Consider the following 12,886-nt stretch of genomic DNA (forward strand, 5'->3'; position numbering starts at 1 on the left):
AACCTTGGGACTGCCAGGGTTTTGCTCTGAGGTCATCACTGAGGAGTCTGGATTGGTTGGATATTTTTGAGATGGAAGAGAGTGACTCTATACTTTCAGTCAAGCTTTAATCATTTCTGAATACAGAAACGGAAACTACTTGGTGGTCTGTCCCCTTCCATATGTGGGGCTGTCCTGGGAATTGTGCATTAAGTTCTTCCATTTTCTTTTTTCTAATCCCAGTAGCCTTTTTTTTGTGAGTTTTTGTTTTTAGGTATATTTCCCCCCAAACAGTAGAGGCCTCATTCTGGTACTGTTTACCTTATTCCAGTTTATTGGGAGGATATGATTACACACAAGTTTCTGACTGATCCACCTTATTTGGTAAATATATTGGGGTCCTGAAACTTAAAAAAAAAAGTGTCTAAATTTCAAAGGTTTGTATGTTTTTTTGTTTATTTTTTTACAATAATGGCCTAAACCTTAATCCATATACCACATTTTCCTTCCTTTTCTTGGGTTATAGATTCTGATATTAACTTTCATTTTTAGCTCAGTGCTACGTGCATTCGCCCATCCCCTGGAGTACCTCAGGTCTCTTCTAGATGCACAGCCTCCATTTCTTAGACCAGACCATGATCTTTTCCAGCTCCCACCTCCCACGATTCGAGACTTTTATCTGCACACACAAGCTGGTGGCTGTGGCACAGCATGTGCCTTGCTGACAGACTAGCACATCGCTGGGTGTTGTGTTAGCTGCTCTGGTGCCCATGTCTCGTCTCCAGTGCGCGGCCACTGACTGACACAGCCTGCTTGGTCTCGGGGACACACTCACACTTAAAAGCTGTTTCACACTAGGAGTTGAAAAAGCACAGGAAGCTTTGCTCATATATTTTCCACCTTGAACCAGCTGAGGCGCTTTTTCTGGGACTGTTTTAAACCATAACGAGGCCCCAGCTTCATTGTTTTCTTCAAGCTCTGTGGTCTCAGTAGAGGCCGACCTAGTGACTGAGCCATCTTTTTGTATTTCCTTAGGAATTAACTCCTTGGGAGGTGGAAAAATATACCATAATATGTGTCCCTTGATTGTCTGAGTGTCTGAAAGCCTTCTTTATTTTCATGTTGCAAGTTAGACCAAGTGAATTTTGAGCCAAAAAGTAAATTTAAAGTCATTGAGGAGAATATCCAGAGGGAGATTCTGAGGGTCTGAGATGGTTGTCTGTTGAAGGGAAAGAAAATGCCTTTTTTTTTTTTTGTTCTAAAATATTTGCACTTGATTTTTTATTTCTTCCATATCCTTCTCCTTTTCCTGCTCTCACCCACATGTCCAGCCCTCATGAACTTCTCTTCCATGGAGCAGAGAATACTTACCTATCCCTAAATCCTAATCTTTCTGACTGTAAAGAGAAGAACTCTCTATCTGCAGGAAATACAGCTTCTCATGCAGGCGGGGTGCATGCAGATAGAGCAGGAAAGGCGACACACTGAGAGGAAATACTCTCAACTAAGAAAGAGAGGAAACAATTTTTTTCCCACAAACCTCTGATCTCCCTTTTCCTCCCATCCTTCTCTGTGGAGCCAGAATGAATGTGATCAAGCTGCACCTCTGTGTCTGAGGAAGCCACCTGCGAGCCCTTTGGCCAGGGAGGCACCCGCCATCTTTCAGCGATTGCAGAGTGAGAGATGGCCCACTCTCACCGCAAAGTGGGCTTGAGCTCTACGTTCCAGAGCCTTTCTGATTTCATTCATTTAGGGTCATTTTCATTCATTCATTTTCATTCATTTCTGTACCACACCTGCCTGCTTGGGCCCAAGTAATAGGAACACTGAGGTCTGCACTTGCAAGTGTAGCTGAGATCATTTTCACCTATTGGACACTTTCCTGGTTCACAGTGAAAAGGTAGAGAAATGCCCTGTGTGAAGGTATATCAGCCATTTTGCGTTCACTTATGAGTGGTCCCTGCTCTGCTTCATCTCCACACCTAAGGTTTGCCACTCCCGCTGTGCTGGAAAGCGTAGAGTTCTGAAGGGCTGTGGTGTAGTGTGTGTTTGTCTTTCCCGGGAATGGAGCTGGGGAGGCTTTTACTGTTTGCATACTGTATGTTCCCTGAGGACTCTGAGGAGGGCTTGTTTGGTTTTGATCAGGTGAACAGCTGCTTTGTGAAGCCAGCACGGTGCTGAAGTATGTCCAGGAAGATTCCTGTCAGCGTGGGATCTATGGGAAACTTGTCTGCACAGACTTCAAGATTGCTTTCTTGGGCGATGATGACTCTGCATTGGATAATGATGTATGTATGAGCTGCGTTTGGTTCAGTTTGTGGGGAGCAATAAAATTGTGGCCCCATTGTCTTTTTTCCCAGTTCCTCAATTCCCCACCATGCTCGCCACCCTCACAACACACATGAAACACCAATGAGAGAGGTCCTCAACACCAGAATGCCGTCTGTCCTTTGGAACCTCTTTTCAGTTGTAGGGCCATTCTAAGTGCCCCAGGTCACGCTGGCTTGCATCTGACTTCATAGGTTGACACCATCAACTTTTTCTTATTTTCTTCTGTATTTCAGCACAGTATGTATCACTCATTGGAATCACTAATCTCCCCTAATACTAGTTCCCCGTGTTTTCTCTGTACTAAGCTGTCCCTCAAATTCAAGAACTGAGTTCGATTATGAAACTGATGCTTGCAGCACTTGAATTCGGGTTTCCTTTGCCCTGAGTAGCAGTGCCCTTGTAAGACCTGGAGAATGGGCAGTGGAGTGAAGGAGAGGCCTGCCCACGCCACTCGGAGAGCGCTGTACGTTGATGCAAACCCAGCCGTCCCAGCCCACCCTGGCTGTCTTGGAGTGTGGGCTTCTGTGCTGCTGTCTGCTCTAGTGGCTTGGCTCCTTGTCCTGTGCAAATAAAGACAGCATTCACAGATACTTGAATCTCCCAGCGTTTGCTTCCTAAACCTGGCTTCCCGTAGCTCTGTCACTCACCTGTTTGCATTTGTGAGGACTCTAACCTCCCAGAGTGATTGTGTGTGGCACGGCCGGTTAGCCTGGGAGCAGCCCAGGAATGGCATGTTGTGCCTGGCTTTGAAAACAAGGTGCTTACCAGCTTTCCTTGCACACTTCGTCATCTCTTACTCGGGGAATGTGCCTCCATCTCCCTGTTTGTTTTTTAGAGTGTACACTCTATTTTTCCTCAGTTTTATTGAGCTATAAATAATAACATTGCATTAGTTTAAGGAGTATAACAGAATGATTTGATAGATGTATATCAATATATGTATATATTGCACAATGATCACCAAAGTAGGTTTAGTTAACATCTGTCATTTCCTATAGTTACCAATTTGTTTTACTTGTGATGAGAACTTTTAAAATTACTCTCTTAGCAACTTTCAAATATATAATACAGTATTATTAACTATAATCATCATGCTGTGCATTACATCCCACGATTTATCTCATAACTGGAAGTTAGTACCTTTGGACCACCCTCACCCATTCTTCCATCCCCTCTCTGGTTTTTTTAATGTGCAGTTGGAAATCAGTGATTTGTTCTGCCTTTAAATGTTTAATAGGGCACAGAAAAGAGTCACAGTTGTTTCCTTTTGAATCTTTTAGGAAACCCAATTTAAGAATAAGGTTATAGGAGAAAATGACATAACACTCCACTGTGTTGATCAGATTTATGGAGGTAAGTATCTTTTCCCCTGGGGTGTTGCCAGCCTTTGAAAGTATAGCTGATAATGACAATATTTTTATGGTTCTTTACAGTTTACTAACATTTCTTTACATACTTATTTTGTTTAAATCAGTTCTATGGATGATAAAATTGAGATGTATAGTGGCTTGTTTGGGGTCACTTAGCTGGGGGAGCTTGGACTTGAACTTGGAACCTATTCTGAGACTCCACAGTGCCATTAAGTGTTTGTTTATTTTGAGAGTGAGAGAGAACATGCATGCATGAGCCGGGAGGGGCAGAGAGAGAGGGAGAGAGAATCCTAAGCAGGTTCCACCCCCAGGGTGGAGCCTGACATGGGGCTCCATCTCACAATCGTGAGATCACTACCTGAGCCGAAATCAGGAGTTGGATGCTTGACCGGCTGAGCCACCCAGGTGCCCAGACAGGGCCACTATATGCTAGATCACACTTGTGGCTGTCCATGTTAGCTGTGTAGGTTTTACTGTAAAGTCTAATCTGAGAAAGATTTGTACTCCATGTCTTTTCTGCTAAGGGTCAAGCTTCTCTGTGCTTCACTTCTCTATTTTTTCAGTCAGGGCTTTTTCAGAAATCATTCAGTAGCTGTTTAGATCCCAACACCAGTAGGTGCAGCCTGGTCCGAACTCTGGGACAGGGAGGGGCCCCTGCCATAAACCCAGGAGTTGAGTGTCCTGAAAGCATGTCCCTAGTGACTCCCTTTCATTTTTTGTAATGTTAGCTTTTGGAGTCAGTTTTGCCGATAGTGGCCAGTTCATTTTGGTCTCGTGCAGAGGAACGAAGAGCCTTGCACATTCTCAGAGCCGGGCCCTTGCTCACAATTACTTAGAAGACAGTACCTTTCCTCTTACTTTTGAGAGGTCCTAATAGTCTTTCTTGTTTCCTTAGCATTGACTTTTTGCCTTCTAACATGATTTCCCTTCCTGATTTCATCGTTGATGTGTAGTGTTTGATGAGAAAAAAAAAACTCTCTTTGGACAACTGAAGAAATACCCCGAGAAACTCATCATCCACTGCAAAGACCTCCGAGTATTCCACTTCTGTCTGAGGTACACAAAAGAAGAGGAAGTCAAAAGGGTAACTAGTTGCATGTATTTTTAGGTTTTCTTTCCCATCAGGTTTTACCACTAACTCTTATTTTTGGCTTATATTATATGATGGTGGAGGGGGGAACATGCCTGTCTGCAAAGTGAAATTGGTTATAATCCCATATGCTTTGATTAGAATTGAGAGAGAATTGGGGAAAACATGTCTATTATGATGGCACCCATTTACCTTTAATTCTTCAGTTCGTAATGTTTTGATTCCTGGAAACTGAAGAGTGGGAGGTAGGAAACCAGGGTCAGGAGGCAACCTTCTTCTCCCACACCTGACAGTCTTTCCAAAAAGTAGTAGCAGAGACCCCCAGCTCCTGGAGTGGATGAGTTCGTACCTGGGAGGTAGTAGAAGTATGCGGGAGGGAGGAAGTGGTATAGGGTCGGACGGGCAAAGCTGAGTTACCAAATGAGGCCTGTGATTTTGGACATTAAGAAACTTAATCTGGTTGCTGCAGCAAATTGAAATATATAACTGTATGAACTGGTTACAGGGGTCACTGTAACTTCCAAGATTTGTCTTACTGAGGTATCAAAGGTCTCAAACTTGCCACTGTAATGGTAAATACGTCAGGGGAGACCTGGTAGGGGGACGCAGCTCACCTGTTGTTTCTGGTTACAGTTGAGTTGTGCACACTTACAAGTAAATCCTTGGTTTTCTTTTAGGGAGTGTGAGAGTTCAGTTAGAACAATAAGCATGACTCTGGTATCTATTCTGAGCAGGAAATGAGTGGTGCAGACAGGGAAAAGTCCCAGAGAAGCCAGAAACTTCATTTTGAATGATGATTTTAGTCATCTATCCAAATATACTTTAGTTTGCAACTTCAAACAAAAAGCACAATGGATTGATTTCTTTTTCTGATCTTCTAGAAGAAGGTTGTAAAGGCCACAAGTCGATCAGAATAGCTAAATGTCTTGGTTATTGTTTGATATAGCCCTCTGTCTCTGATGTGTCAGATTTTTAGAATATCTGAATATGGCACTTAAGCTTCTGTAGCACCTTGATTTTGAGAAATTAGACGGTTTTTAAAAATATCCCTAGAAATTCAAAGCTCTTAGAAAACCTGACAAAATTGTTAACATTCCATTTATTTGGCATTATTCCAAAAGATAGGATCATAGAGACCTCAACAAGAGTTTGTGTTTGTGTGCTGCCCAGAGGAGCCTATTAGCATGACTAAAAACCTAGACTCAGTGTTTATCTGCCAAAAGCATGACTGTACCCATTGTTTGGTTCTTTTCTAGATTGTCAGTGGCATAATCCATCACACCCAGGCTCCCAAACTGCTGAAGCGATTGTTTCTGTTTTCCTATGCTGCTGCTGCACAAAACCACGCAGGTGAGTGTCTTCTGGGCTGTAATTTGCAGGCAGACCCTTTCAATTCCTACAGAAACTAGCAGGAGAAAACCCATCCATGAGCTTTTTCCTCTCTCCTAGCAACTGGTTGCCTCTTGCTTGGGTGATTCATTCAAGATTCTTATTAAAAAAAAAAAAGGAAAGAAAAAAACTTTTTTCTTTTTTCCTGCAATCTTTGTTGCTGTAATTTATCTTTTAGGTTTATTTGCTTTTTGTGAGGGATTATTGGCTTGATTATTTCTTACGAAAGGTAAAATCAACGTATTATAACTGGGAATGTGAGACTATAGAGAAGCAAAATTCAGGTAAGTTTAAAATAATCCTGTTTGTTCCTGGGTTCTTTTTTTTTTCACTTTAATGTACTCGATCTCATTTCATAACACTCAAGAGAATGTTTTGCATTCTAGAAAGCCTTTAAGCAACCAGAACGTGCTCTGTAGCAGATATTTTGGGGGAAATGGAATAGCTGTACATAAGGGAGCACATCAGAAAACAAGTGTGCTTACAGAACTTAAAATCCCAAGTGTTTGCCCTTCAGTTCAGGGAACAGTCCTTTACTAAGAAACTTCAGTCATCTGAGCTATCAATAATGCCCAGCACTGTTCAGTGTTTCCTCAGATGTCTGTCTGTACCTTCCCTCCATCTCTCTCCTCGGTCCGTGCACTCACTCTGCCCATCACCCGTAAGGTCACATTGATGTCAAGTGACTCTGGGTGTTACATGCTTTTCGTCAGAGAAGTGGCATGCTGGAGTACAAAGTTGAACTCATTTGGTCGGCATTTTTTGAACGCTTGCTGTGGGTCAGGACTGTGGGGATGGATGTGAATACAACTAAATCCCCATCCTCTGAGCATCAAGTCAAGCAGAGGCAGCGGAGAGCTGTGTCCTCTGGTGGAAGGGCCTGCCAGGGACACAGGGCACAGGGGGTGCCTGAGCAGATAGTGGAGGTATGGGAGTGTCTGGTGGGCGAGGAGGCGTATTTTAGGCAGAGGGATTAGCACGTGCAGAGATGTAGATATCTGAAAGAGCAGGTTGCCTTTTGGGAACTATGGTGACCTAGTAGAAGAGCTGCGAATTTTGGTGTCTGTCCCACCTGAATTCAAATCCTTGCCCAGCTGCTCAGTAGCTGTGTGATCCTGGGGATGACACTAAACTCTTGGGGCATCTGTTTTCTCATTTTCAAAACAGCAGCATTCATGCCTCTGATGAAGTGTCGTGAAGATTATAAATTGTTAAATGTGTGGCATATAAGGTGCAGTAAGTTAAAGAGGATTAATTGAAAGTGTAACTGCATATTATTTGGGGTGGATTATGTTTAGAGACTTGATTACACACTAACTTAAGATAATGCTCAGCTCTACTGTTAGACTGAACATAAAATTAGTTCCTTAATTTCATAAGTTCATCTTTGTGAATGACAGATCTTTTCACTGGAGCTGTACATATAAGTGCTGGGTAACTGGCTTATAATAGCTTGTTGCAATATGAGATATACAAAATATGACTTACTTGTTGGTTACTGTAATTTTTATAAACATTTATTGAGTTTGTATTTGAAAAATCATACTCTATTTTTAGGAATTCTGCTTTTTCCTTATATCCTGATTCTTGGTCCAGACTCTACATAGGACAGTTTCTTGGCTCGCTAACACTAGGTTGATCTGTGTTCCAAAGCCCTTCGTTTGATCGACTCTGGCAGTTTCTTCACCGTGTGGTGCCTTTTTTGTGTGTGCCAGAAGGCCGAGGATATGTGGCATCTTTTATTCTATTTTAATTCCATCTTTTTCTTATCCTCCTTCCCACCCCCATTTTTTGAGAAGTAAATGTTATAACTGATAGATGCTAATTGACCAATTAGCTTTTGCATTGAGTAGGGGTGTGTAGAGATGGGTGCTTTGCAATCTGAACATCTTTAGTTATTTCCTGGCTTGATAATTCATGAATGTGATTTGGCTGAAAGGTCCTGAATACTGAAGACATAGCATTTTAGGGAAGGACTTACTGGTGTTGCTAAGAATATTATCTGTTTTTGAATTGGAGTATTATTATTTGTGTTCATGGGGAATTTTTTTTTTTTTTTGCATTTATTACTTTATGGAAATCCCTTATAGCTGCCTGGGTTTTAATTCTGGTTCTGTCATTGCTTAGCTCTGTGACCTTAGGCAAGTTTCTTGACCTTTCTGTGCCACATCTATAAAATGGAAGATTAATATTGCATACGCTGTAGGATTATGAAGATTGAGTTAATAAGATGTAATATGCTCAGAACGGCACCTGGCACATACTAAGGGCTATATAAGTGTAATCACTGTTTTTGTCATTATTCCTATTATCTTTTGTACTATGATATGATTTGATTAAAAGGATCATGGGGGAGGGGAGCCTGTGTGGCTCAGCCGGTTAAGCATCTGACTCTGGATTTTGGCTCAGGTCATGTTCTCACAGTTCGGTTCATGAGTTAGAGCCCTGCGTTGGCCTCTGTGCCCTGACCTTGGGGAGTCTGGTTGGGATTCTGTCTCCCTCTCTCTCTGCCCCTCCCCTGTTCACATTCTCTTTGTCTCTTTAAAAAAAAAAAAAAAAAGCATGGGGGAGTTTTATCAAACACTGTTTTTCCCAAAAGTCTTGGGTTTTGTTTGTGTGTGTGTGTATGTTTTGATATGCAACAAAAGGCTTGAAGTAACTGATTTGCATAAATACCTGAGACTGTTTTGGTGCGTGCCACCCTGCAGTCTATGGCTTGGGAGAGGGCCACGGACACATCTGTCGGGTTGCAAGAGTAACGCTCCTGGACATTTCCTCCTAGCAGGGAGTAGCAGGGCAGGGTGAGGGGCAGAATTCTCCATCACCAGGGTGCTGTCCTTTATAAGCCCCAACCCTCACTGTGGCTGTCTGATCTGGTGATGGCCTTTAGTAACCAGGTGTCACACTGGAAAATCCTCTTGCTGGCGGTCATCTTCAAACTGAGGGAAGATTTACATTCAGGCATCTGACATGCTATTCAAATGAGTTTGCCATCTTATGCACATGTTGGTAGGGCTAAAAATATTTTATTATTTTAGCATTTGTGCCAAGCCTGTCTTCTAGTGCTTCACAGGATCTTTTATGTTATGTAAATTATCTCATGGTCAGATGACTGAAAATGGAGCTACAAATTACTTTTGCAAGGAGTGGAGCAGGAACACGTCTAGTATGAGGAGACAGGCCCTTGGTCATAATTTTGGGTTAATGACAAAAAAAAGGAACCAGGTTAGGATTAAGCAGTGAATTTACTGTGCTTGGATAAAAATGGGCTTAGTGGGCAAAATTGGGGCTTAGAGATCTACTTTCACATCATTAAAATACTTGTACTTCACGACAAGATTTTATTGTCTTTTCAAATTTGTTTTGTTAGCCACCGATCCCAGGAACCATACGGTGATGTTTGACACACTTAAGGACTGGTGTTGGGAATTGGAGCGGACCAAAGGCAGTGTCAAGTACAAAGCAGTGAGTGTCAATGAAGGGTATAAAGTCTGTGAAAGGTAAGCATTCAGTGCTCTGCCTTTTTTTTTTTAAACAGCTTTATTGAGATTGAATTCACATGCCATACAGTTCACATATTTGAAGTACACAGTATTTTGAGATCTGTTCACAGAGCGTGAAACCATCACCACAGTCCATTTTAGAACATTTTCGTCAGCCCTAAAAGAAACCTCATGCCCCTTAGTAGTTGCCCCCCATGTGCCCTCAACACCCCTAGCCCTAGGTAACCTCTGGTCCACTTTCTGTCTTTATAGTTTGCTTATTCTGGAGATTTCATGTAAATGGAATCATATCATAAAGTGGTCTTTATGCTTGGCTTCTTTCACTTACCGTGATGTTGTCAAGGCTCGTCCATGTTGTTGCATGTATCAGAATTTCATTTTTATTGTTCAATAAGATTCCATGGTATGGATGTACCACATTTTATTCATTCATCAGTTTATAGACATTGGGTTGTGTTCCCTTTTTGGCTGTTTTTAATAATGCTGCTATGAACATTTGTATACAAGGTTTTATGTGCACAGAGGTTTCCAGGTCTTTTGTGTATATATATTTATATATACGCCTAGAAGTAGAATTGCTGGCTCATGTAGTAACTCTGTTTAACTGTTTGAGGACCTGCCAGACTGTTTTCCACGGTGACTGTACCATTTTACACTCCCATCAGCAGGGTGTGAGGTTTCCACATTTTCCCACATTGAAACCATGCTTAAGAAAACCTTAAGGTGTCCCTTAAAACATTCAGAAATGAATTTGTGTCTTTTTGTGTGTGTCTTTTTTTCCATTTTATCTGTAGTCCAAGTGTAGAACGATTAGAGGCATTTTTGAATTTATATTGTGTATTTGCTTTACTTTTCTTGGGCACTTTATTCAGTAAAAATCTTTGAGTGGCTACTGTCATGCCAGGTAGTGACCTAGCTACTGGAGATACAGCACTAAGAATTCCTGCCCTCCTGGAACTTTCATTCTGGCAGGAGGCAAACTTTGAGAGAACAAATGAGTGAATAGCGTGTATTAAAAGGTAGTAAGTACTGTGGAGAAAATTAAATCAGCAACGGACTAGGGAGTGCTGGGGGGTGTTGGTGCGGAGGTTGGTCAGGCACAGGGGACAGTGCAAAGTCAAAGACCCTGAGGTGGAATCTAGTCCGGCTTCTGTGAGGAACAGCAAGGAGCCCAGGGGCTGGGGAGCAGTCATCAGGGGACAGAGGAGTAGGGGTGAGGTCAGGGCGCAGAGGGGTGGTTGGATGGTTACGGTAGGAGGCTTTCAGAATTTATCATGCGGTGAGGAGGAGTTTGAGCAGAGGCGTGATGTGATCTGACCTACATTTTTAAAGGATGACTCTGCATAATCCTCTTTTAGAAACTTGAATCTTATCATTTTGGGACATATTCCCCAGCACGCTGCTAATAGTTTCATAAGATTTGTATTTTTGTAGAGCATTTTGTATTTATGGTTCTGATGGGCCTCTTCACATCAGTTTTGATTTTGATCAATCTCAAATATCTATCAAGTTAGCTCTCCTGACACAGCACAACCTGGAGTGACAGTGGGGAGGGACCTGCAGAGCAAGTGTCACCTCCCCATTCCCACCCTCCTCCTCTGCTCTTTCCTAGTCACAAAGCTTGGAAAGGGAAGGCTAGCTCTCCCTCAGAAAGAACTTAGAAACCCCTGCACCCAGAAGGTGGTAGCGTGTAATGTGATGTTGACACTGATAGAAGGCATCCCCGTTCTCAGAAATGTTTTTAAAAATCCTGCCACGGACTGATTAAATTCATTAGGATTTGTGTAGTTCTCAGCGCACCAAAAATATACTTGGTAGGGAAGGCAGGTGGGGAGAAAGCCTTTAATGAGTGGTTAGCAGGGAAAATGAAGCTTTAGCAAGATTTTAGTGCTTAGAGCACCTGGTGCCAACACACCCCACCTTGGGCTGCCCCAGCCACGCATACTGTCCTCTACCCTTTTCTGTCCCAAGGGGAAGAGACGGGGCAAGTTGTGCTTTGTTTCTCACCCGGACCAAGGTGGTGCAGCCTGCTGGTCTCCCCAGTGTTCATTGCCTGTATTTACAAGACGCTTCGTGTTTGACTCCTGCCCGACTGCCTTCTGTCCAGTCCCCTGGCCACTCTAACCCCCTGCCATAGACCTTGCCTGAGTGGTCTCCTGTTGGGGGTGCTCCTTTGTCTTTCAGCTGCAGGAGGGTAGTTCTTTCCAGCTGTGTGTCAGATATTAGCCCAGGTGTTACTTTCATAGGGAGCCTTCCTAGGGCTAGGCCAGGTCTCTGGGAGAGCTTTCATTGCACTTACTGTATGCCTCTCTTCACAACACTTCCTACAATTGTGAGTTTATTTTTATCTGTGTCACTGTTTGGAAATGTTTGCTTCTGCAACCTGGCAGCTCTGGAGAGATTCAGGGGCACTGTTTTTGTTCATCACTGTATCCTCAGTCCCTAGTACAGTGCCTGGTTTTGAGAGGCACTCAATAAGTAGAATGAGTAAATTAATGGAAGTCCTTCCTTCAGTAGTGAGAGGGCACTCCAACCAGTTTGGATAAGAATAAGAAACTGAGTTTCTGCTTCATCTCCCAAGGTCACAGCTGGCTCTTTACCAGTCTTCCTTCTGAAAAGCCTTTCTCTCATCCTGCCTCCTGTCAAGGTATCAGAAGGCCCGTTACCCTGCAGGGTGCATGTAACACAGTGGAACGTATAAACCAGTGCTGCCTCAGGAAGATATTGCTGCCCCGATGTTGTCACTCTGAGGGTTTCCTCACCCTAAGTAAGGCTGTGCCCGAGTGGATTGGACAACTTTCCTTGAATATTTATTTTGAATATTTCCTTGAATAATAAAGTCGTCCTGTATTGGGAAAGGCTGTTTACTTGAAACTTGTCCTAATGACTAAAATGACTGCTCTCCAAGGAGGGAAGATTAACTGTTTGTGGACATTGGGAGCCTCACAGCAGAGACTCCTTAGAACTTCCTTGTAGTTCACCGGGACAGGAGAGAACATCTTGAACTCCCCTCGCTGGTGCACAGCTGTCCATCTCTGTGCGCCCTCCTTTCTGTAGCCACTGGATCTGACATTTTTCCCCCTTTGGTGAAAGACTATTTATAAGAGAAAATTAACTGGCTAGCCAACATTGTAAAATAGCCTCACTTGTAGGGGAAGACATGCAAATTTTTTAAAACTATGTGGCCCAGGAGTGCCTGGGTGGCTCAGTCCGTTGAACATTGG

General features: G+C 42.9%; 1 protein-coding gene across 2 annotated transcripts in view; it reads left to right on the plus strand.

The window, feature by feature from the left end:
* The window catches only part of MTMR12 (myotubularin related protein 12), a 65,686-nt gene that overhangs the window by 25,571 nt on the left and 27,229 nt on the right, over positions 1–12,886 (plus strand). For both annotated transcript variants that reach the window (XM_042997011.1, XM_042997017.1), the window contains exons 3-7: positions 2,125–2,267; positions 3,591–3,663; positions 4,634–4,764; positions 6,027–6,120; positions 9,530–9,659. In XM_042997011.1, the coding sequence (XP_042852945.1) occupies positions 2,125–2,267; positions 3,591–3,663; positions 4,634–4,764; positions 6,027–6,120; positions 9,530–9,659 (571 nt within the window). The remainder of the gene's footprint in view (positions 1–2,124; positions 2,268–3,590; positions 3,664–4,633; positions 4,765–6,026; positions 6,121–9,529; positions 9,660–12,886) is intronic.

Source organism: Panthera tigris, chromosome A1 (assembly GCF_018350195.1).
Source record: "Panthera tigris isolate Pti1 chromosome A1, P.tigris_Pti1_mat1.1, whole genome shotgun sequence".
Classification (NCBI taxonomy): domain Eukaryota; kingdom Metazoa; phylum Chordata; class Mammalia; order Carnivora; family Felidae; genus Panthera; species Panthera tigris.